The sequence below is a fragment of the Helianthus annuus genome, chromosome 13, assembly GCF_002127325.2.
Source record: "Helianthus annuus cultivar XRQ/B chromosome 13, HanXRQr2.0-SUNRISE, whole genome shotgun sequence".
NCBI classification, from domain to species: domain Eukaryota; kingdom Viridiplantae; phylum Streptophyta; class Magnoliopsida; order Asterales; family Asteraceae; genus Helianthus; species Helianthus annuus.
In genome coordinates this window covers 160,036,626-160,061,149 of record NC_035445.2, presented here as the reverse complement: position 1 = coordinate 160,061,149, position 24,524 = coordinate 160,036,626, and the positions used below count along the sequence as shown (strand labels likewise).

General features: G+C 36.7%; 2 protein-coding genes across 2 annotated transcripts; both read left to right on the top strand.

Moving 5' to 3' along the window:
- Positions 1-1,294: 1,294 nt before the first annotated feature.
- Positions 1,295-9,474, top strand: LOC110899996 (ISWI chromatin-remodeling complex ATPase ISW2). Its single transcript, XM_022146902.2, has 11 exons — positions 1,295-1,466; positions 2,902-3,093; positions 3,201-3,268; positions 4,520-4,647; positions 4,753-4,980; positions 5,466-5,603; positions 6,382-6,681; positions 7,111-7,284; positions 7,841-8,848; positions 8,938-9,142; positions 9,272-9,474. The coding sequence occupies exons 2-11, from the start codon at positions 2,924-2,926 to the stop codon at positions 9,382-9,384; spliced, it is 2,532 nt and encodes an 843-aa protein (XP_022002594.1). The 5' UTR covers positions 1,295-1,466; positions 2,902-2,923; the 3' UTR covers positions 9,385-9,474.
- A 4,197-nt stretch (positions 9,475-13,671) lies between these two features.
- On the top strand, positions 13,672-22,273 carry LOC110899997 (ISWI chromatin-remodeling complex ATPase ISW2-like). Its single transcript, XM_022146903.2, has 11 exons — positions 13,672-13,833; positions 15,669-15,860; positions 15,968-16,035; positions 17,285-17,412; positions 17,518-17,745; positions 18,231-18,368; positions 19,154-19,453; positions 19,878-20,051; positions 20,617-21,645; positions 21,723-21,927; positions 22,018-22,273. The coding sequence occupies exons 2-11, from the start codon at positions 15,691-15,693 to the stop codon at positions 22,128-22,130; spliced, it is 2,553 nt and encodes an 850-aa protein (XP_022002595.1). The 5' UTR covers positions 13,672-13,833; positions 15,669-15,690; the 3' UTR covers positions 22,131-22,273.
- The last annotated feature ends 2,251 nt before the right edge of the window (positions 22,274-24,524 follow it).

Here is a 24,524-nt window from a genome sequence, read left to right as displayed (position 1 = left end):
TCAAAAAGAGAAGTCATAAGAAAAAAACCGAGGCGGATAAAGCACTTGAAACCATCAAATGAAAACAACAAAAATGGGTCGTTGCTGAAGAAGTTGCATTGGCGAGGGCTTGGTGTCAACAATCTCAACATCCAAGTTTAGGTATTCTTAAACTTTGATTTTATTAATGGTTATTTTTTATATAACTTTGTAATATATTAAATTTTGTTTTTATTAAAATAGAAAATTCTCAACATCGAACCGCCCTGTGGGAAGCGGTTAGTAGAGTATTCTATGAAGAATTGGGAAGGGGGGCTTATCGTGAAAACGATAGCTTATCCTCGAAGTGGAGCGAGATTAGCGGGCAACTTACAAAATATAGTGGTTTTTTTAAATAAAGCAAAGCAAAACCCAAAAAGTGGTGAAACCGAAGCTGACATTGTGACAAATGCATTGGTCACATTCAAATCAAATGTGAGGACCGACTTCCGTTTCATGCATTGTTGAGAGATTTGTAAGTCCCATCCAAAGTGGGCGAATATCCCCATTGGTAGCGAAAGCAACTCGTCTTCCAAAAGGTCAAGGGCCTCGTCCCAAGCCCAATCTGATGCACGAGATCAAGAGTTTGAGGACCTTTTGGATGATTCGCCAAGCCCAAACCGGCCTGAGTATGGAAGAGATGTCGCAAAAAGGCGTGCTCAAAAATCAAGATCTGGTATGACATCGCCTTCAGCTGGGAGTTCGGGCTCGCGTAGGGGAATATACAGCGATCAGTTGGATGACATTTCATGCAAGTTGGATACATTCAACGTATTCCAACAATAAAAGGCCGAAATACGAATGAGCAAAGAAGCTAGAGATGCCCAGAAACAAAAACGGGATGATTTGAAATTTCTATCCCAGCCCATTGATCACCTAGAGGGTGACGAGTTACAACTAGTCTTAGGTTTGAGAGAAGAGATAAAAAAACAAATATAAACGTTAGGATTTTTTTTTGTAATTTTCTTTATTTAAAAATATTAAAAAATTTAATTTGTTGTTTTTAAATTTGTTGTTTTAAAAAATATTCAAGTAGCCCAGCGGGTCAGCCCAGCAAAGCCCACTAAACCCACTAAACCACGCCCCACCATACCGTGTTGAATGTGGATCAGCCCATGTATGCCTCCCAAGCCACGTGTCAACTCATGCCCCAACCCAAGCCCAACCCCCACCCCACCATACCCCACGTTCTTAATCACATATTTTATTCTTAAACATCAAATCCAAACAAAAAGTGAAAAAACCACCCTGTCATCATAATACTATAAAAAGAAAGAATGTAAGCTAAAGAAAACCCATAAAGCAATTGTCATCCATCTATGATCCTACCAAAATAACAAACTTCTACTCAATCTTCACCTCCATAATCAAACAAACAAGAAGTAATTTCAACCAACATTTTCCATTTTTCAAGCATCATTTGGATCAATTTAAGCTCACTGATTTCTGTAAAGTTTTTTTTTTCTCTGTTTCTTCTTTATTTAGTTTTTATACAATGTATTTTCAATATTTCATGTGCTCTGTTTTCTTCTTGTTGGTTAGAACACGAATCAAGGGTTTTTAGTTTTATTTTTTTGTAAGTTTTTTTTTTTTGTTATTCCTGCTTGCTTTTATCTTTGATAAATTTTCACATTCATCATCAAAATGTTACTGTAATACCGTATGATTGAAAGTTTTTTTTAGTTCCCCTGTTTTATCAACTTTTTTGTATGAGTTTAGGGTTTAAGGTGTTAATTTAGGGTTTATAAAGGGTTTTGTGAGAAACCCTTTTCAGTGTTTATAGGGTTTGTGGCAGAACAGAACCACCATTTGTGTAGGTTGAAGATGACTGGATAGTGAATGACTAAAATACCCCTGCTCTATCAACTTTTGTGTGACTTGGTTTAGGCCATGTGTAGTCATAAAGCCCTTTTGGGGGCGTTATGCGACATGTGGCGCGCCACGTGTGCGGGTGGGCGTTATGGGGCGTTATGCATTTAAGCCCGTAGTCATAAAGCCCCTACCCATCAATACCTAATTATTAATTTTCGTTTTTATTAAATAATTATAAAAACATTAACCTTTTTTTGATTGGTCCAACCTTAATCACCTTCCTCCCTCACGCCGCGAAGATAATAGCGCCTCCCCCAAATTTCTGAAACATGGCGCCTAAGGGGGTGGTGTGCCCGGCGCGATAATGGCGCTATAAGGGGCTATACCGCCCCACTACGTTCAACCTTAGGGCTTAAAAAGGTTTTTTATCAGCTCATTTTTTAGTGTTTTATGCTGGTATGTATAGAGAGAAGAGAACCACCATTGTGTAGGTTGAGAATATTTGATAGTGAAATGACTAAAATGCCCCTGTTTTATCAACTTTTGTGTGAGTTTACACATAGGTAGATAGGTGCATATGATGTATTATTTATAACTTTTATGTGTTTATTTAGAGGTTAAAAGGGTCTTTAATCAGATAGTGAAATGACTAAAATGCCCCTGTTTTATGTTGGTAGCTTGAGGAAGACTAGATTGTGAAATGACTAAAATGCCCCTGTTTTATCAGCTTTTGTGAGAGTTTACACATACATAGGTAGATAAATGCATATGTGTTCTTTATCTGTATGTGTTTATTTAGAGGTTAAAAAGGTCATTAATCAGCTTCTTTATTAGTGTTTTATGTTGGTATGCATAGAGAGAACCACCATTGTGTAGGTTAAAGAAGACTTTATAGTGAAATGACTAAAATGCCCCTGTTTTATCAACCTTTGTGTGAGTTTACACATGCATACATACATAGGTAGGTAGATAAATATAAATGCAATTGCATACATATTCTTTGTCTGTATGTGTTAATTTAGTGCTTAAAAGGGATGATTGTGCTCACATAAGGATGTTGAACTTGTGTAGGTTGAAAAAGACTTGATAGCGAATGACCAAAATACCCCTGACGATGAAAGAAAATACGAAACCGAAGAAAACGAATGCACATTTTTATAAGAAGTTGTTCCGAAGCCACGGGAAAAAGGCGAATGTGCCGAATGATACTAATGACACACTTGTTGAGGAATCTTGTTTGGTTTCTAGACATAAAAAACAGAGGTGATTAGTTAATGACATAGTTCTTCATTAGATTAAATCCGCATACATTAATCTTTAATGTTTTATGATTTATAATTCGTTTGATTCTTCGGACAACAAATTTGTAGATTAAGTTCTGGACAAGAATGTGGCGAGAATGACCGTCCGTCTGGTACAAAAGACAAATTCGAATCTAGTGCGTGTTCTGTTTCTTTAGATCACATAATTTGTAGATCAATGTCATATGGTATATTAACCGTTCGGCGGGAACTTCGTTTGTGTTCGTTCGTTTATTAAACAAACGAACACGAACAAGAAATTTCGTTCGTTTAGTTAAACGAACAAACATGAACAGAGGTCGCGTTCATTCGTTTATGTTCGTGAACGTTCGGTAACATGTTCGTTTGTGTTCGATAGATCATTAGTGTTTTTAGTTTTTATATTTATTTAAATACTTCAAAATTCCGACAAATTAAATATTTAATAAGTGTCAGTGTATTATTATATATTTTGTTCATGAACGATTATTTGTGTTTGTTTGTTTCCATTTGTGTTCGTCAACGTTTGTTTTTGTTCGTTGCCTAAAATTAACAAACAAACACAAACGAACACGAACAAGTTCATTTCCTTAACAAACGAACACGAACATAAAATCTCGTTCGATAAGTGTTCGTGAACGGTTCGCGAACACATATATTTTCTAACAAACGAACACGAACAATGTCTTGTTCGTGTTTGTTCGGTTCGTTTGCACCCCTAGGTATATGTATAGAGAGAGAAATTTTAAAATACAAAAGGCTCTTAACGTGAAATGGTACGCGACCACCAAATAACGTGCGTAATTAGGGTTGAAACAACCCATGCGTAATTTTGAGTATAGCATGCGTAATTAGGGTTGAAACAACCCATGCGGGTTTTGATTTTTTGTAACGTGCGTAATTATGTATATAACATGCGTAATTTCGAATCTGGTGGTTGCGTACTGGTCGCACATTAAGGGGCTATTGTACGATAACCCACCCCTATATATATATATATATATATATATAGAGGAAGGTTAACGTACATTACGGCTTAACGTACATCACGTACGACAGGTAATTACGCACGTTCATTTTAAAATCACGCACGTTATAACTCAAAAATCCAAAATCACGCATGTTGAAACACAATAATCACGCATATTGAAAACATTAATCACGCATGTTATAGAACAAATCACGCACGTTGTTGTACGTGAAGTACTTTAAGCCGTAATGTACGATATACTTTTTCTCTCTCTCTCTATATATATATGTATATATATATATATACATACATACAAATAGTTTAAATTTTTGGTATAATCTGTGTTCATGATGTTCCTAATTATTGTCATTTCACACCTACATCATGAACCGAAATTTGTTAAATATTTACTTATAGTCGTTTATTACCTACACGACAGGCAGTGGTGAGTTAGCGGATCTTCAAGTTGAGGTCTCAACCGAAATACATAATCATGTTCTTCCTTACGTTAACAAGCTTCGTGATCATCGGAACAGACGTCAAAATGCCGTTATCTTTGACGGGAAAGTGAGATATTTGTTTTTATTTATTCACTAAATGATATTCCTTTTTTAACAAACAAAAAAAATTAAGTAAATGTTTAAACTACAATTTATCGATTGGATGTTGCAGGACCGGCTAGTTAAGGTGGTCTCGTTCGTATTATCATTGCTGGATAACACGAAGAAGCCTATTCTAATAATAGCTTCTTCCAATGCTATTTCGTTGTGGGAAATCGAGTTTTCGAAGAGGTCAAAGTCGGTCAATGTCGTAACATACAAAGGGAACAAAGATATTCGGGCTGCTGTTATAGATTCAAAATATCAAGTCCTTTTATCTTCACCGGATGCCATTGTTGAGGTACACAACTGAAATTATAGGAAAAATTACACGTTTTGTCCTTTATTATGATACCCTTTTGCAGGCGGTGTCCTTTTCAACGAATGTTGACAGGTTTTGCCCTTTATAGGGAATTTTGTTGCACGTTTTGTCCTTTGACCCTAACCCAGTTAGATTTTTTTGTTAAGTCTAGTCATGTGCCTTGCACATGAGGGTAGTTTTGTCAAGAACAAGAACAACAATTGAGTATATTGACAAAACTACCCTCGTGTGCAAGGCACATGACTAGACTTAACAAAAAAAATCTAACTGGGTTAGGGTCAAAGGACAAAACGTGCAACAAAATTCCCTATAAAGGGGAAAAATTGTCAACATTCGTTGAAAAGGACACCGCCTGCAAAAGGGTATCAAGATAAAGGACAAAATGTGTAATTTTTCCGAAATTATATTAAAGTATGAAACCAATAAAAATTTAGGTATTATTTGTATCAATCTTGTTTTTGCAGGACATGGAAATGTTTGACCATAAGTGGGAATTGTTAGTGATAGACGAGTGTCAAAGCCCCGTATTTTCAACGCACTTTAAGGAAATTCGGATGCTTATGGCTGATATGAGACTGTTAACCGTTACTGGTGAATCAGTGGTGTGTATATTCATTTTATTTTATGTCGAACGGGTCAATAATAAAAAAAAACAGATAAAAAGGGAAACGGGTCAAATTGGTCGAACGGGATGAAAGTCAACTTAAGTTAATCTTTAGTGTACTAACTCTAAACAAATGTATGTTGGTCAACCTGGCCCAGCCCATTTTGACCCGCCCAGTTTATTTTATGTCAAACGGGTCAAATCAGTCAAACATGCTGAAAGTCAACTTAAGTCTTATCTTTAGTGGACTAACTCTAAACCAGTGTATGTTGGTCAACGTGGCCAAGCCCGATTTGACCTGCGGGCCCAGTTTGTTTTGACCCGGCCCAGCCACTACTGCAGGCTGCAGCCTTTGTTTTTACATTTGCTAATTTCTGTCAATGTTAACGGTCAAATTAGTCAAACGTGCTGAAAGTCAACTTAAGTCTATCTTTAGTGCACTAATTCTAAACGAATGTATGTTGGTCAACCTGACCCAACCCATTTCGACCCACGGGCCCAGTCTGTTTTGACCCGGCCCAGCCACTACGGCAGGCTGCAGTCTTTGTATTCATCTTATGTCAAACGGGTCAATAGTAAAAAAAAACAGATAAAAAGCGAAACGGGTCAACTTAGTCAAACATGCTGAAAGTCAACTTAAGTCTATCCATAGTGCACTAACTCTAAACAAATGTATGTTGGTCAACTTGGCCCATTCTATTTTGACCCGGCCCAGCCACTACTGCAGGCTGCAGCCTTTATTTTTTACATTTGCTAATTTCAGTCAACTGTTTCAGGATATCTTGCAGAGCTACCGAAATTTTCTTTCACTGGTTGATTGCAAAAACGAAAAGATACATACTGATGCTGACATGGAAATGAACGATGATATTAGTACATTGAAAGAACGACTGTTGCCATTTATCGCATTTGCATGCACGTTCAGCACCCCTGAATTCGAAGAGTATTGGGTCCCGGTTCATCTTTCTTCAATGCAAATCGAACAATATTGTTCGATTTTAGTTGCAAATTTGGAGGCACTCTCTTCATTATCAAGAAAATCTTCACTCCCTAACATCATCACACAGATCCAAAAGGTTCTTTTTGTGCTCGTATTTCTAGCGTTCTACATTCTGTTGGTAAATGCTTCTAAATTTGATTAAGAGTAAAATGCCATTTTTGTCCCTAAGGTTTGGCCACTTTTGCGACTTTCGTCCAAAGGTTTGTTTTTTTCGCATCCGGATCCAAAAGGTTTGAAATCTTGCCATTTTCATCCGACTCGTTAACTCCGTTCATTTTTCTCCGTTAAATGAGGGGCATTTCCGTCTTTTTAAAAAGACGAAAATGCCTCTGACTTAACGTTAAAATGGATGGAGTTAACGAGTCGGATGGAAATGGCAAGATTTCAAAACTTTTAGATCCAGATGCGGAAAAACAAACCTTTGGACGAAAGTCGCAAAAGTAACTAAACCTCAGGGATGAAAATGGCATTTTACTCTTTGATTAACTATTAATTATTTTTGCAGTGTTGTGATCACCCATTTCTTGTGGACCCAACTTTGCGTAAATCTTTAAAACAAGCTTCTTTGACCGGTGATCCGTTGGATGCTGAAATCAATGTCAGTGGCAAACTGCAAGTTCTCGACAAACTGCTGCTAGAGATTAAACGATGCGGTTTACGAGCACTTGTTCTGTTTCAGGTAACTAAATTTACTATTATACTTTAGTTGTACACGCGCTGCGCTTTACGTTCTTTTATTTAGAGTTAAATGGCGTTTTCGTCCCTAAGGTTTGGCCAGTATTGCGACTTCCGTCCAAAGGTTTGTTTTTCCGCATCTTGATTCAAAAGGTTTGAAATCCTGCCATTTTCATCCAGCTCGTTAACTCCATCCATTTTTTAACGTTAAGTCAGGGGTATTTTCGTCTTTTTAGACATTTTTTCTGATGATTAAAGGGTTTGGGTGGGGAGAAAGTCAACAGAGTTGGATCTTTGTATTTCTTATAGTGTTTTCATTTTAACAAAAAAAATGTCTAAAAAGACGGAAATGCCCCTCATTTAACGGAGAAAAATGGATGGAGTTAACGAGCTCGATGAATATGGCAAGATTTCAAACCTTTTGGACCCAGATGCGGAAAAAAAAAGCCTTTGGACAAAAGTCGCAAAACTGGCAAAACCTCAGGGACGAAAATGGCATTTTACTCTTTTATTTATCAAAAAACTGTTTTGTTTGACGGTCGGCGGTTAATTCTGAAAAGCTGATATCAACCGGAGAGTTTTTGGACGACCTCGTTCATAAAAGATTCGGAGAGAATTCGTACGTGTATATCTCCAGGAAGATTCTTTCGAAATCTGCGTACGCGAAGAAAGAAAAACCGTTAGAAATGTTTAACGACGTAGAGAGTGATAGGTTCGTTTGCTTGTTAGATTACCACGCTTGTCATTCAAGCATTAGACTTTCGCGTGTGGATGTCGTCATATTATTCAATAGTGACCGGAACCCGTCAAATGACATAAACGCCCTTAAGAGGATCACCATCGATTCATATCGTGAGCGGTTAAACGTTTTCCGGTTATATTCAGCATTCACTGTTGAAGAGAAAGCCCTGATTCTTTCAAAGCAAGGCGCACCGGTTGTTGACAATTATATTAGTTCGAGTGTCGGTCGCCAGCTGTTAGCATGGGGCGCGCCGTACTTGTTCGGTAACCTCAAAAGCAGCACGTACTCCGGAAATCAGTTGTTAATAGACGATTTGGTTCGTGAGTTGTCGTTTCTGTTGAGGAACACGAGTGTCGAAACGGGTCCCGCAAACCGCTCGATCGTAACGAATGCGAAAATGCAAAATGGAGCGTATTCTGGAAGCATCGTGTTATTTGGTGAAACCGAAGCCCACACGAAGGAAAGCTCTTCTGTTGTTGAATACTTGATAGCTAACTCACCTTCTGACTTTTGGAGTAATTTGGTCAAAGAAAGTCAACTTAGCCCGACAAACCCGTGTAGAAAGATGTCTCAGAGAGTTAAAAAGCCGACCCAAAAACTGTCCGAAGGTGTAAATCAAAATGATGCAAGTACGTCTATTGTAAGAAAAAAAGTTAGAAGTAAACGAAAAGGGCCTGATAAAGTCAAAAGAAAACGCGCAGCGACACAGCTACAAAGTCAAACCGATCAACCTCCGCCACATACTCCCACCTCTAAGCCTCTTGAAACAGAAGTCGAAAGAATTGAAATGGAACTAGAGCAAATCACCAAGTCACATCAAGAAAAGGTTTTTTTTTTTTTTTTTTTTTAACACATCTTCTTTTAGTTATTTTAGTTGCCGGATTATAAAACGATAATGATCTTGATTATATGCAGAAATCAATGCTTCTTTCTGAATGCGAAAAGGAGATGTTAGAGGTACAAAAGAAGTACGATGCGTTAATCCAAGATTCGGAGACAAGTTTAACGAAGAAGGTTAAGATTCTTGAAGAGTATCGAAACCTTGTTAGCGTCAATAAACTTTTGTCTGAGATGTTCACACAAGGCTGGCAGGACTCTCTCACCATGAATATATATACAGGTGTATACATATATATATATATATATATATATATATATATATATATATATATATATATATATATATAAGATACTTAATTCTTGCAACATCATTTGATTATTGTTATATATATATATTTTTTTATTACAGACACTAGCGCGGTTAAGGTTCTTCAAATTCCTGCATCATTACACAACCGATCCGACACTAGTGAACCATCTATTGAGCCGTTGCCACCTCTGTCCACTACTCAAAACAGTTGACAAACACTGCCATCTATAGAAATATAATCGAACGGTTGACTTTGACTTTGACTTTGACTTTATCAACTATATAGAGATCTGCCCCCTAAAGATGGTGTTCATATCCAGTAGTTGAACTAGTTATATATGCATCTACTTTTTATTAATTATATATGCTTATATACATGCCTTTTAAATGATCATGTTACGAGTATATTACGATTTTGGCCCCTGTGGTTATATCACTTTTATTCTTTTAGCCCAAAAAGGAATCTTTTAACATCTGAGCCCCCAACGTCTTTTTTTCTAACCCTTTTGGCCCAACTTTTTGGGCTAAAAGAGTAAAAGTAATATAACCACAGGGGCCAAGATCGTAATTTACTCTAATGTTACTGAAGAAAGTATGCTTCCTTACAAGTGTTGGTGATTTTTAGTTTAGTTAATGTGATTTTAGTGAACATTGGTACAAGTTAAAAGGCGTGGAATATGTGACGTGGGTTCAAAGGGGAAACGCGTGAATTCATAGTAGGAACCGATAATCAGTTGAAATTGGTTCCTTAGTATCAATTATGATCGACAACAGTTATGTCGTCGGCAGTATACAAGAAACAAGACTGTGAGCAGTAATAACGGGTTATATCAGTTGTAAATACGATTAATAGTAGTGTTGGCTTTTAGCAACAACTTGGGCGATAAATAGTAAGTGTTGTAACATGCGAGTCATCAGCAGTACTTAACTAACTGCCAACTGTTTTAACCATATGAATACGTGTTTTTCGATGTATCCGATCTAAAGCATTGCGGTTACAAAAGAAACAGAATCGAATCCAAGCTGGTTTGTTTAGTGGCGTTCCACCTAAACCAGTACACCACCCTTACCTTTGCATCAAGACTTAGAGGAGTTGAAACGTACAATAACTCGAATTTATATCGTCGAATGAAAATATATTATATTTGACACGACTTATTTCCGAACACAGTTTACATCAAAACGTAGACCAACCGAAAACGTATGCAAAAATAAGCATGAAACGTATTATATTTGACCAGACTCGTTTCCGAAAAAAGTTATATCGAAGCGTGAATTTATATCGTTTACGTTGAAATGTGAATTTATACCTCCATGTATATTAAAATGTCAAAGTGTAGACCAACTGAAGCGTACATAAAAAATAAGCATGAAAACACATTATATTTGACCCGCCTCGTTTTCGAAAAAAATTACGTATAAACGTCGATTTTACTGACACGTACATAAAAATAACCACGTGATAAAATAATTTTTTTTCTTTTAAGCTAAAGATAAAACCCTAAAATCCTTCATCAGCCGCACACCCTTTCTCCCTCATCTGATCAGAACCCTCCGTGGCCGGAGCCGGAGTTCCGGCCAAGAGCTGGTGCTCTCTACTTGTTCGACAAGTAAGCCTTAACCCCCCCCCCCCCTCTTCCTTGTACATATCTGCACCGACCCATCTCTCACCCAAAACCCTCTATCTCCTTTCTGTCGTTCAGCTGATTATACACACTGATGTCCCACAAATGATGTGAGGAAGAAAATGGCGAAGAAAGAGAGAGATGATATGTGAAGGAAAGCCGGCAACGGCAGCCGCACCGGCGGCAGCGACAGTAGAAATAACGTGGGGACGATGACGAAGATGACTGATGATGATGACCGATGGTGATTTTTGGAAGACAGTGTCAGTGGTGGAGGCTTGTTCATATTGTTCACTTATGCCTAGCATATTCCTAGGTTTTCTGCGTTGTCTGCGTTTTGCAGTGTAAGCACTGTGTCGTGTAGGAACACACGGTACGCACTTAAACATGAAAAAAATAACGTTTTTAAGCGTTTTAACTTATTTTTTTTTCAACACGAACCTGATTAAAATTAAATTTTAATCATAACAGAATATTTGTGGGATTAAATATTATCCGGGCGGCCATCAACGTTCGTTTCGCAGTTTTGTCGTAATTAGTTCTGCTCTTAAAGTGTGTTTCGGGTGCTTTTAGTGCTTATTTTTGCTTTCGCAATGTCTATAAATTAAACCCTTATATGTATTCTTGGGTTTTAATGTATTCTTGTCGTAGGACCTACACCTAGGCCTCCATTCTAATGTCTGACTGCTTTCTGCAGTTCTGTTGACACATTGTGTTTTACCGGTGAGTTTACTTAGTATTTTTGACGCAACGCTCTCGTTTATGCATAAAGCAATATTTTGTAGTATACAACGTGCATGAATTCACTTGTTTAACATGTGTTCAGACATTGCTGACAATTAAGAACATAATTGTAGTTATTAAATAATAATTAAAGTGTACGGAAGTTACCGGTTTGGTGCCAGTTGTCACAAAATAAATCCATATCCATAAAAAAAGAAATTATATATCCATATCCATAAGAGAAAAGTTATTTTCTTGATTTTTTCAATCCTTAAACCTATGGGGTATGGGGTTTGGGTTGGGGCGTGGCCCTTGGGCTTGGGTTTCAAGCTGGGCGTGGGGCGATCTTGACAAGCTGACATGGCGGGCTCTCAATGGCCAAACAAAAATAGCCGTTGGCCAACGACTATGTTAAAAAAAAATATCTTTTCACTATAAAACTCACATTTTTCTTCCATTTTTATCACATTCAACCACATCTTCTATAATCATCTTCAATTCTCCTTCTACAAAACGAAAAAATGCATCCTTATAACCGTCCTTATGACCCGAACAACCCGTATGCATTCCAAGAAAATAATCCTAGCCCACCACCCAATCGTCCAATGCCTCGTCCATTTTTCATACACTCTTCTATGCCCGTTGAAGCGAGTTATGTATTGTATATCGGGAATCGTGTGTTTACTAACTTCCCACACACCGACGATTCGATACCTACCCCGTTTACACAATTGCCCATCAACCTTTCACCAACCTTCATCGACCTTTCACAAACCGAAACCGTCCCCGAAACTCAACCACCCAACGATGCTTCTTCCGCATCGAAACCCATCAAAAAGAGAAGTCATAAGAAAAAAACCGAGGCGGATAAAGCACTTGAAACCGTCAAATGAAAACAACAAAAATGGGTCGTTGCTGAAGAAGTTGCATTGGCGAGGGCTTGGTGTCAACAATCTCAACATTCAAGTTTAGGTATTCTTAAACTTTGTTTTTATTAATGGTTATTTTTTATACAACTTTGTAATATATTAAATTTTGTTTTTATTAAAATAGAAAATTCTCAACATCGAACCGCCCTGTGGGAAGCGGTTAGTAGAGTATTCCATGAAGAATTGGGAAGGGAGGCTTATCGTGAAAACGATAGCTTATCCTCGAAGTGGAGCGAGATTAGCGGACAACTTACAAAATATAGTGGTTTTTTAAATAAAGCAAAGCAAAACCCAAAAAGTGGTGAAACCGAAGCCGACATTGTGATAAATGCATTGGTCACATTTAAATTAAATGTGGGGACCGACTTCCGTTTCATGCATTGTTGGGAGATTTGTAAGTTCCATCCAAAGTGGGCGAATATCCTCATTGGTAGCGAAAGTAACTCGTCTTCCAAAACGTTAAGGGCCTCGTCCCAAGCCCAATCTGATGCACGAGATCAAGAGTTTGAGGACCTTTGGGATGATTCGCCAAGCCCAAACCGGCCTGAGTATGGAAGAGATGTCGCAAAAAGGCGTGCTCAAAAATCAAGATCTGGTACGGCATCACCTTCAGCTGGGAGTTCGGGCTCGCGTAGGGGAATATACAGCGATCAGTTGGATGACATTTCATGCAAGTTGGATACATTCAACGTATTCCAACAACAAAGGGCCGAAATACGAAGGAGCAAAGAAGCTAGAGATGTCGCTAGAGATGCCCAGAAACAAAAACGGGATGATTTGAAATTTCTATCCCAACCCATTGATCACCTAGAGGGTGACGAGTTACAACTAGTCTTGGGTTTGAGAGAAGAGATAAAAAACAAATATAAACGTTAGGAATTTTATTTTTATTTTTTTGTAATTTTCTTTATTTAAAAATATTTAAAATATTAAATTTGTTGTTTTAAAAAATATTCAAGTAGCCCAGCGGGTCAGCCCAGTGAAGCCCACCAAACCCACGCCCCAAACCCCCGCCCCACCATACCGTGTTGAATGTGGGCCAGCCCATGTCTGTCCCCCAAGTCACGTATCAACTCATGCCCCAACCCAACCCAAGCCCAACCTCCACCCCACCATACCCCACGGTCTTAATTACATATTTTATTCTTAAACATCAAATCCAAACAAAAAGTGAAAAAACCACCCTGTCATCATAATACTATAAAAAGAAAGAATGTAAGCTAAAGAAAACCCATAAAGCAATTGTCATCCATCTATGATCCTACCAAAATAACAAACTTCTACTCAATCTTCACCTCCATAATCAAACAAACAAGAAGTAATTTCAACCAACATTTTCCATTTTTCAAGCATCATTTGGATCAATTTAAGCTCACTGATTTCTGTAAAGTTTTTTTTTCTCTGTTTCTTCTTTATTTAGTTTTTATACAATGTATTTTCAATATTTCATGTGCTCTGTTTTCTTCTTGTTGGTTAGAACATGAATCAAGGGTTTTTAGTTTTATTTTTTCGTATTTTTTTTTTTTGTTATTCCTGCTTGCTTTTATCTTTGATAAATTTTCACATTCATCATCAAAATGTTACTGTAATACCGTATGATTGAAAGTTTTTTTTAGTTCCCCTGTTTTATCAACTATTTTGTATGAGTTTAGGGTTTAAGGTGTTAATTTAGGGTTTATAAAGGGTTTTGTGATAAACCCTTTTCGGTGTTTATAGGGTTTGTGGCAGAACAGAACCACCATTGTGTAGGTTGAAGATGACTGGATAGTGAATGACTAAAATACCCCTGCTCTATCAACTTTTGTGTGAGTTGGTTTAGGGCTTAAAAGGGTTTTTCCATCAGCTCCTTTTTTAGTGTTTTATGCTGGTATGTGTAGAGAGAAGAGAACCACCAGTTTGTAGGTTGAAGAAGACTTGATAGTGAAATGACTAAAATGCCCCTGTTTTATCAACTTACAAGTATGAGTTTACACATAGGTAGATAGGTGCATATGTACGCGGATGCAGTATTTTATTCTAATGGGTTCCTTTTGGTAAATTCTCTTTAATTCTCATTAATTTTTTTCTAAATTCTACAAAGTTCTCACTAATTTTTTTCGTTTTTTCGAAACGCACTGCCCGAACCGAACACGAACATAAAAGTTTGTTCGTTTAATTAAATGAACGAACATGAACACACATTGTGTTCGTTCATTTATGTTCATGAACAATCGTTCATTTATGTTCATGAACGTTCGCTTCTTTACGTTTGTTTATGTTCGTTTAATTTTTAGTAAATACAAAAATAGTTATATTTATATAAATATTAGGTTTTCTAACTACTTATATAAATATAACTCATTAGTATATCTATGAACCCTAATTTTGATGTGTTGTTCAATCATGCTAATTTATGTTTGTTTCTGTTTATTCAAATACATTCACTTAAATTTTTTTGTTTATGTTCGTTTGTGTTCGTTAATGTTCGTGAACTGTTCGTTTAGGCTTTAAACGAACGAACATAAACGAACACGAACATGCTCGATTTCTTAATGAACGAACACGAACAAAAAAATGTGTTCGATTATATGTTCGTGTTCGTGTTCATGTTCGGTTAAAGTTAAATGAACAAACAAGAACATGCCTGTGTTCGTGTTCGTTCGGTTCGTTTACAGGCCTACGCACTGGGTTCCTGGGAACCCACAAATGTGGGCTGGATCCGCCCCTGGATATGTATTATTTATAACTTATAAGTATGCGTTTATTTAGAGGTTAAAAGGGTCTTTAATCAGCTTCTTTATTAGTGCTTTATGTTGGTATGCATAGAGAGAACCACCATTGTGTAGTTTGAAGAAGACTAGATAGTGAAATGACTAAAATGCCCCTGTTTTATCAGCTTTTGTGAGAGTTTACACATACATAGGTAGATAGATGCATATGTGTTCTTTATCTGTATGTGTTAATTTAGAGGTTAAAAAGGTCATTAATCACCTTCTTTATTAGTGTTTTATGTTGCTATGCATAGAGAGAACCACCACTGTGTAGGTTGAAGAAGACTTGATAGTGAAATGACTAAAATGCCCCTGTTTTATCAACCTTTGTGTGAGTTTACACATGCATATATACATAGGTAGGTAGATAAATATAAATGCAATTGCATACATATTCTTTGTTTGTATGTGTTAATTTAGTGCTTAAAAAGGATGATGGTGCTCACATAAGGATGTTTAACTTGTGTAGGTTGAAAAAGACTTGATAGTGAATGACCAAAATACCCCTGACGATGAAAGAAAATACGAAACCGAAGAAAATGAATGCACATTTTTATAAGAAGTTGTTCCAAAGCCACGGGAAAAAGGCGAATGTGCCGAATGATACTAATGACACACTTGTTGAGGAATCTTGTTTGGTTTCTAGACATAAAAAACAGAGGTGATTAGTTAATGACATAGTTCTTCATTAGATTAAATCTGCATACATTAATCTTTAATGTTTTATGATTTATAATTTGCTTGATTCTTCGGATAACAAATTTGTAGATTAAGTTCTGGACAAGAATGTGGCGAGAATGACCGTCCGTCTGGTACAAAAGACAAATTCGAATCTAGTGCGTGTTCTGTTTCTTTAGATCACATAATTTGTAGATCAATGTCATATGGTATATTAACCGTTCGGCGGGAACTTCGTTTGTGTTCGTTCGTTTATTAAACAAACGAACACGAACAAGAAATTTCGTTCGTTTAGTTAAACGAACAAACATGAACAGAGGTCGCGTTCATTCGTTTATGTTCGTGAACGTTCGGTAACATGTTCGTTTGTGTTCGATAGATCATTAGTGTTTTTAGTTTTTATATTTATTTAAATACTTCAAAATTCCGACAAATTAAATATTTAATAAGTGTCAGTGTATTATTATATATTTTGTTCATGAACGATTATTTGTGTTTGTTTGTTTCCATTTGTGTTCGTCAACGTTTGTTTTTGTTCGTTGCCTAAAATTAACAAACAAACACAAACGAACACGAACAAGTTCATTTCCTTAACAAACGAACACGAACATAAAATCTCGTTCGATAAGTGTTCGTGAACGGTTCGCGAACACATATATTTTCTAACAAACGAACACGAACAATGTCTTGTTCGTGTTTGTTCGGTTCGTTTGCACCCCTAGGTATATGTATAGAGAGAGAAATTTTAAAATACAAAAGGCTCTTAACGTGAAATGGTACGCGACCACCAAATAACGTGCGTAATTAGGGTTGAAACAACCCATGCGTAATTTTGAGTATAGCATGCGTAATTAGGGTTGAAACAACCCATGCGGGTTTTGATTTTTTGTAACGTGCGTAATTATGTATATAACATGCGTAATTTCGAATCTGGTGGTTGCGTACTGGTCGCACATTAAGGGGCTATTGTACGATAACCCACCCCTATATATATATATATATATATATAGAGGAAGGTTAACGTACATTACGGCTTAACGTACATCACGTACGACAGGTAATTACGCACGTTCATTTTAAAATCACGCACGTTATAACTCAAAAATCCAAAATCACGCATGTTGAAACACAATAATCACGCATATTGAAAACATTAATCACGCATGTTATAGAACAAATCACGCACGTTGTTGTACGTGAAGTACTTTAAGCCGTAATGTACGATATACTTTTTCTCTCTCTCTCTATATATATATGTATATATATATATATACAAACATACAAATAGTTTAAATTTTTGGTATAATCTGTGTTCATGATGTTCCTAATTATTGTCATTTCACACCTACATCATGAACCGAAATTTGTTAAATATTTACTTATAGTCGTTTATTACCTACACGACAGGCAGTGGTGAGTTAGCGGATCTTCAAGTTGAGGTCTCAACCGAAATACATAATCATGTTCTTCCTTACGTTAACAAGCTTCGTGATCATCGGAACAGACGTCAAAATGCCGTTATCTTTGACGGGAAAGTGAGATATTTGTTTTTATTTATTCACTAAATGATATTCCTTTTTTAACAAACAAAAAAAATTAAGTAAATGTTTAAACTACAATTTATCGATTGGATGTTGCAGGACCGGCTAGTTAAGGTGGTCTCGTTCGTATTATCATTGCTGGATAACACGAAGAAGCCTATTCTAATAATAGCTTCTTCCAATGCTATTTCGTTGTGGGAAATCGAGTTTTCGAAGAGGTCAAAGTCGGTCAATGTCGTAACATACAAAGGGAACAAAGATATTCGGGCTGCTGTTATAGATTCAAAATATCAAGTCCTTTTATCTTCACCGGATGCCATTGTTGAGGTACACAACTGAAATTATAGGAAAAATTACACGTTTTGTCCTTTATTATGATACCCTTTTGCAGGCGGTGTCCTTTTCAACGAATGTTGACAGGTTTTGCCCTTTATAGGGAATTTTGTTGCACGTTTTGTCCTTTGACCCTAACCCAGTTAGATTTTTTTGTTAAGTCTAGTCATGTGCCTTGCACATGAGGGTAGTTTTGTCAAGAACAAGAACAACAATTGAGTATATTGACAAAACTACCCTCGTGTGCAAGGCACATGACTAGACTTAACAAAAAAAATCTAACTGGGTTAGGGTCAAAGGACAAAACGTGCAACAAAATTCCCTATAAAGGGGAAAAATTGTCAACATTCGTTGAAAAGGACACCGCCTGCAAAAGGGTATCAAGATAAAGGACAAAATGTGTAATTTTTCCGAAATTATATTAAAGTATGAAACCAATAAAAATTTAGGTATTATTTGTATCAATCTTGTTTTTGCAGGACATGGAAATGTTTGACCATAAGTGGGAATTGTTAGTGATAGACGAGTGTCAAAGCCCCGTATTTTCAACGCACTTTAAGGAAATTCGGATGCTTATGGCTGATATGAGACTGTTAACCGTTACTGGTGAATCAGTGGTGTGTATATTCATTTTATTTTATGTCGAACGGGTCAATAATAAAAAAAAACAGATAAAAAGGGAAACGGGTCAAATTGGTCGAACGGGATGAAAGTCAACTTAAGTTAATCTTTAGTGTACTAACTCTAAACAAATGTATGTTGGTCAACCTGGCCCAGCCCATTTTGACCCGCCCAGTTTATTTTATGTCAAACGGGTCAAATCAGTCAAACATGCTGAAAGTCAACTTAAGTCTTATCTTTAGTGGACTAACTCTAAACCAGTGTATGTTGGTCAACGTGGCCAAGCCCGATTTGACCTGCGGGCCCAGTTTGTTTTGACCCGGCCCAGCCACTACTGCAGGCTGCAGCCTTTGTTTTTACATTTGCTAATTTCTGTCAATGTTAACGGTCAAATTAGTCAAACGTGCTGAAAGTCAACTTAAGTCTATCTTTAGTACACTGATTCTAAACGAATGTATGTTGGTCAACCTGGCCCAACCCGTTTCGACCCACGGGCCCAGTCTGTTTTGACCCGGCCCAGCCACTACGGCAGGCTGCAGCCTTTGTATTCATCTTATGTCAAACGGGTCAATAGTAAAAAAAAACAGATAAAAAGGGAAACGGGTCAAATTAGTCAAACATACTGAAAGTCAACTTAAGTCTATCCATAGTGCACTAACTCTAAACAAATGTATGTTGGTCAACTTGGCCCATTCTATTTCGACCCGGACCAGCCAGTCAGCCACTACTGCAGGCTGCAGCCTTTGTTTTTACATTTGCTAATTTCGGTCAACTGTTTCAGGATATCTTGCAGAGCTACCGAAATTTTCTTTCACTGGTTGATTGCAAAAATGAAAAGATACACACTGATGCTGACATGGAAATGAACGATGATATTAGTACATTGAAAAAAAGACTGTTGCCATTTATCGCATTTTCATGCACGTTCAGCACCCCTGAATTCGAAGAGTATTGGGTCCCGGTTCATCTTTCTTCAATGCAAGTCGAACAATATTGTTCGATTTTAGTTGCAAATTTGGAGGCACTCTCTTCATTATCAAGAAAATCTTCACTCCCTAACATCATCACACAGATCCAAAAGGTTCTTTTCGTGGTCGTATTTCGTTCCACATTCTGTTGGTAAATGCTTCTAAATTTGATTACGAGTAAAACGCCATTTTTGTCCCTAAGGTTTGGCTACTTTTGCGACTTTCGTCCAAAGGTTTGTTTTTTCGCATCCGGATCCAAAAGGTTTGAAATCTTGTCATTTTCATCCGACTCGTTAACTCCGTCCATTTTTCTCCGTTAAATGAAGGGCATTTCCGTCTTTTTAAAAAGACGAAAATGCCTCCGACTTAACGTTAAAATGGATGGAGTTAACGAGTCGGATGAAAATGGCAAGATTTCAAAACTTTTAGATCCAAATGCGGAAAAACAAACCTTTGGACGAAAGTCGCAAAAGTAACTAAACCTCAGGGATGAAAATGGCATTTTACTCTTTGATTAACTATTAATTATTTTTGCAGTGTTGTGATCACCCATTTCTTGTCGACCCAACTTTGCGTAAATCTTTAAAACAAGCTTCTTTGACTGGTGATCCGTTGGATGCTGAAATCAATGTCAGTGGCAAACTGCAAGTTCTCGACAAACTGCTGCTAGAGATTAAACGATGTGGTTTAAGAGCACTTGTTCTGTTTCAGGTAACTAAATTTACTATTATACTTTAGTTGTACACGCGCTGCGCTTTACATTCTTTTATTTAGAGTTAAATGGCGTTTTCGTCCCTAAGGTTTGGCCAGTATTGCGACTTCCGTCCAAAGGTTTGTTTTTCCGCATCTGGATTCAAAAGGTTTGAAATCCTGCCATTTTCATCCAACTCGTTAACTCCATCCATTTTTTAACGTTAAGTCAGGGGTATTTTCGTCTTTTTAGACATTTTTTCTGATGATTAAAGGGTTTGGGTGGGGAGAAAGTCAACAGAGTTGGATCTTTATTTCTTATAGTGTTTTCATTTTAACAAAAAATGTCTAAAAAGACGGAAATGCCCCTCATTTAACGGAGAAAAATGGATGGAGTTAATGAAATAGGCACTTTAACGCTCGATGAATATGGCAAGATTTCAAACCTTTTGGACCCAGATGCGGAAAAAAAGCCTTTGGACAAAAGTCGCAAAACTGGCCAAACCTCAGGGACGAAAATGTCATTTTACTCTTTTATTTATCAAAAAAACTGTTTTGTTTGACGGTCGGCGGTTAATTCTGAAAGGTGATATCAACCGGAGAGTTTTTGGACGACCTCGTTCATAAAAGATTCGGAGAGAATTCGTACGTGTATATCTCCAGGAAGATTCTTTCGAAATCTGCGTACGCGAAGAAAGAAAAACCGTTAGAAATGTTTAACGACGTAGAGAGTGGTAGGTTCGTTTGCTTGTTAGATTACCACGCTTGTCATTCAAGCATTAGACTTTCGCGTGTGGATGTCGTCATATTATTCAATGGTGACCGGAACCCGTCAAATGACATAAACGCCCTTAAGAGGATCACCATCGATTCATATTGTGAGCGGTTAAACGTCTTCCGGTTATATTCAGCATTCACTGTTGAAGAGAAAGCCTTAATTCTTTCAAAGCAAGGTGCACCGGTTGTTGACAATTATATTAGTTCGAGTGTCGGTCGCCAGCTGTTAGCATGGGGCGCGCCGTACTTGTTCGGTAACCTCAAAAGCAGCACGTACTCCGGAAATCAGTTGTTTATAGACGATTTGGTTCGTGAGTTGTCGTTTCTGTTGAGGAACACGAGTGTCGAAACGGGTCCCGCAAACCGCTCGATCGTAACGAATGCGAAAATGCAAAATGGAGCGTATTCTGGAAGCATCGTGTTATTTGGTGAAACCGAAGCCCACACGAAGGAAAGCTCTTCTGTTGTTGAATACTTGATAGCTAACTCACCTTCTGACTTTTGGAGTAATTTGGTCAAAGAAAGTCAACTTAGCCCGACAAACCCGTGTAGAAAGATGTCTCAAAGAGTTAAAAAGCCGACCCAAAAACTGTCCGAAGGCGTAAATCAAAATGATGCAAGTACGTCCGTTGTAAGAAAAAAAGTTAGAAGTAAACGAAAAGGGCCTGATAAAGTCACAAGAAAACGCGCAGCGAAACAGCTACAAAGTCAAACCGAAGGTCAAAAAAGTCAAACCGATCAACCTCCGCCACATACTCCCACCTCTAAGCCTCTTGAAACAGAAGTCGAAAGAATTGAAATGGAACTAGAGCAAATCACCAAGTCACATCAAGAAAAGGTTTTTTTTTTTTTTTTTTTTTTTTAGTTATTTTAGTTGCCGGATTATAAAATGATAATGATCTTGATTATATACAGAAATCAATGCTTCTTTCTGAATGCGAAAAGGAGATGTTAGAGGTACAAAAGAAGTACGATGCGTTAATCCAAGATTCGGAGACAAGTTTAACGAAGAAGGTTAAGATGCTTGAAGAGTATCGAAACCTTGTTAACGTCAATAAACTTTTGTCTGAGATGTTCACACAAGGCTGGCAGGACTCTCTCACTATGAATATATATACAGGTATATATATATATATATATATATATATAAGATACTTAATTCTTGCAACATCATTTGATTATTGTTATATATATATTTTTTTTATTACAGACAGTAACGCGGTTAAGGTTCTTCAAATTCCTGCATCATTACACAACCGATCCGACAATAGTGAACCATCTCTTGAGCCGTTGCCACGTCTGTCCACTACTCAAAACAGTTGACAAACACTGCCCTCTATAGAAATATAATCGAACGGTTGACTTTGACTTTGACTTTATTAACTATATAGAGATCTGCCCCCTAAAGATGGTGTTCATATCCAGTAGTTGAACTAGTTATATATGCATCTACTTTTTATTAATTATATATGCTTATATACATGCCTTTTAAATGATCATGTTACGAGTAAATTACGATTTTGGCCCCTGTGGTTATATCACTTTTACTCTTTTAGCCCAAAAAGGAATCTTTTAACATCTAAGCCCCCAACGTCTTTTTTTCTAACCCTTTTGGCCCCTAAAAGTAAATGGATGGGGTTAGTGTTAGGGGCCAAAATGGTTAGAAAAAAAGACGTTGGGGGCTTAGATGTTAAAAGATTCATTTTTGGGCTAAAAGAGTAAAAGTGATATAACCACAGGGGCCAAGATCATAATTTACTCTAATGTTACTGAAGAAAGTATGCTTCCTTACAAGTGTTGGTGATTTTTAGCTTAGTTAATGTGATTTTAGTGAATATTGGTACAAGTTAAAAGGCGTGGAATACATGCTTGACGTGGGTTCAAAGGGGAAACGCGTGGTTCGTAGTAGGAACCGATAATCAGTTGAAATTGGTTCGTTAGTAGCAGTTATGATCAACAACAGTTATGTCGTCGGCAGTAACTACAAGAAACAAAACTGTGAGCAGTAATAACGGGTTATATCAGTTGTAAATACATTAGTAGTAGCGTTGGCTTTTAGCAACAACATGCGAGTCATCAGCAGTCAACTGTTTTAACCATATGAATACGTGTTTTTCGATGTATCCGATCTAAAGCATTGAGGTTACAAAAGAAACGAAATCGAATCCAAGCTGATTTGTTTAGTGGCGTTCCACCTAAACCAGTACACCACCCTTACCTTTGCACCAAGACTTAGCGGAGTTGAAACGTACAATAACTCGAATTTATATCGTCGAATGAAAATATATTATATTTGACCCGACTCATTTCCGAACACAGTTTACATCAAAACGTAGACCAACAAAAAATGTACGCAAAAATAAGCATGAAAACGTATTATATTTGACCAGACTCGTTTCCGAAAAAAAAGTTATATCGAAGCGTGAATTTATAGCGTTTACGTTGAAACGTGAATTTATACCGCCACATATATTAAAATGTCAAAGTGTAGACCAACTGAAACGTACATAAAAAATAAGCATGAAAACGCATTATATTTGACCCGACTCGTTTTCAAAAAAAATTACGTACGTCAATTTATACTGACACATATATAAAAATAACCACGTGAGAAAATAGGTTTTTTTTTCTTTTATGCTAAAGAATGGAATACGTGGGCGGGGAAAATTTAAAAAGTTAGAAATCAAGGGGTGAGTTTTAAGAAAGTGTAAGGTGTAAATGTCAACTTCAAAAGTCTAGGGACTGTTTTTGTCAACTTAGAAACCTTAAGGGACAGTTTTACCTTTTGGTCGGTAGGTATGCCACCAACTTTAATGTATTATATACTTTTTAGAAAGGGGTGTGATAAATATACCCAAGATAAAGATTAATACACACAAAAGTCAAATTGAGTAATGATTAACTACTTTATTATATTATTTTATGATAAAGTTAAAAGTAATAATTATGTTTTATTATAAATTCAAAAGTAATAATTATGTTTTTTTATCTTATTTTATTTTATAATGCTTTTGTTACTTTTTATATTTTGTTATACTATTATTAGTATTAATATCAATATTAATAAATAAATAATCAAGACACTTTATTATAAATACGAAAGTGAAAACGTTAATCATAAATAAATAATGAGTCTCTAATAAAATAGTAAACGTGCAAAGATTAAAACAATTAATCACCTAGATCGACAAAACCACTTTCACGACGATAAAATTGGGTATTAAAACACATAATTACCCTAAAATTGATACGCCAAATGATCTAATTAAAAAACATGGTCTCCCATCCAAAAAAATATTGCTTAATCTCAAACTAAATACTATTAAAACACATAATTACCCTAAAATTAATACACCAAATGATCTGACTAAAAAACATCATCTTCATTTCCTAAAAAGACTTTCTTTATGAATTTGGATCCTCAAGTCCAAAAATAAAATTACATTTAAATTTTGAACCACCGATTTTTTCCTTTTTACTTTGATTCATAGAGTTCTTTTTTTCTTATTTTTATTAAATATTATATATATACATTAAACCCATTAAGTGTAACCACCTTCCAAATCGATATCCACCATTAGATCTTGCTGAGATGAAATCTAAGCCGTTTAAACTCACTAAAATAACCACTCTTGTGGCGGTTCCAAGAAGTTATGGTTGGTTTTTGTATGTGGTGGTTACCTCCACCTTTTATTGCCCACTATCTCCACAACTTTG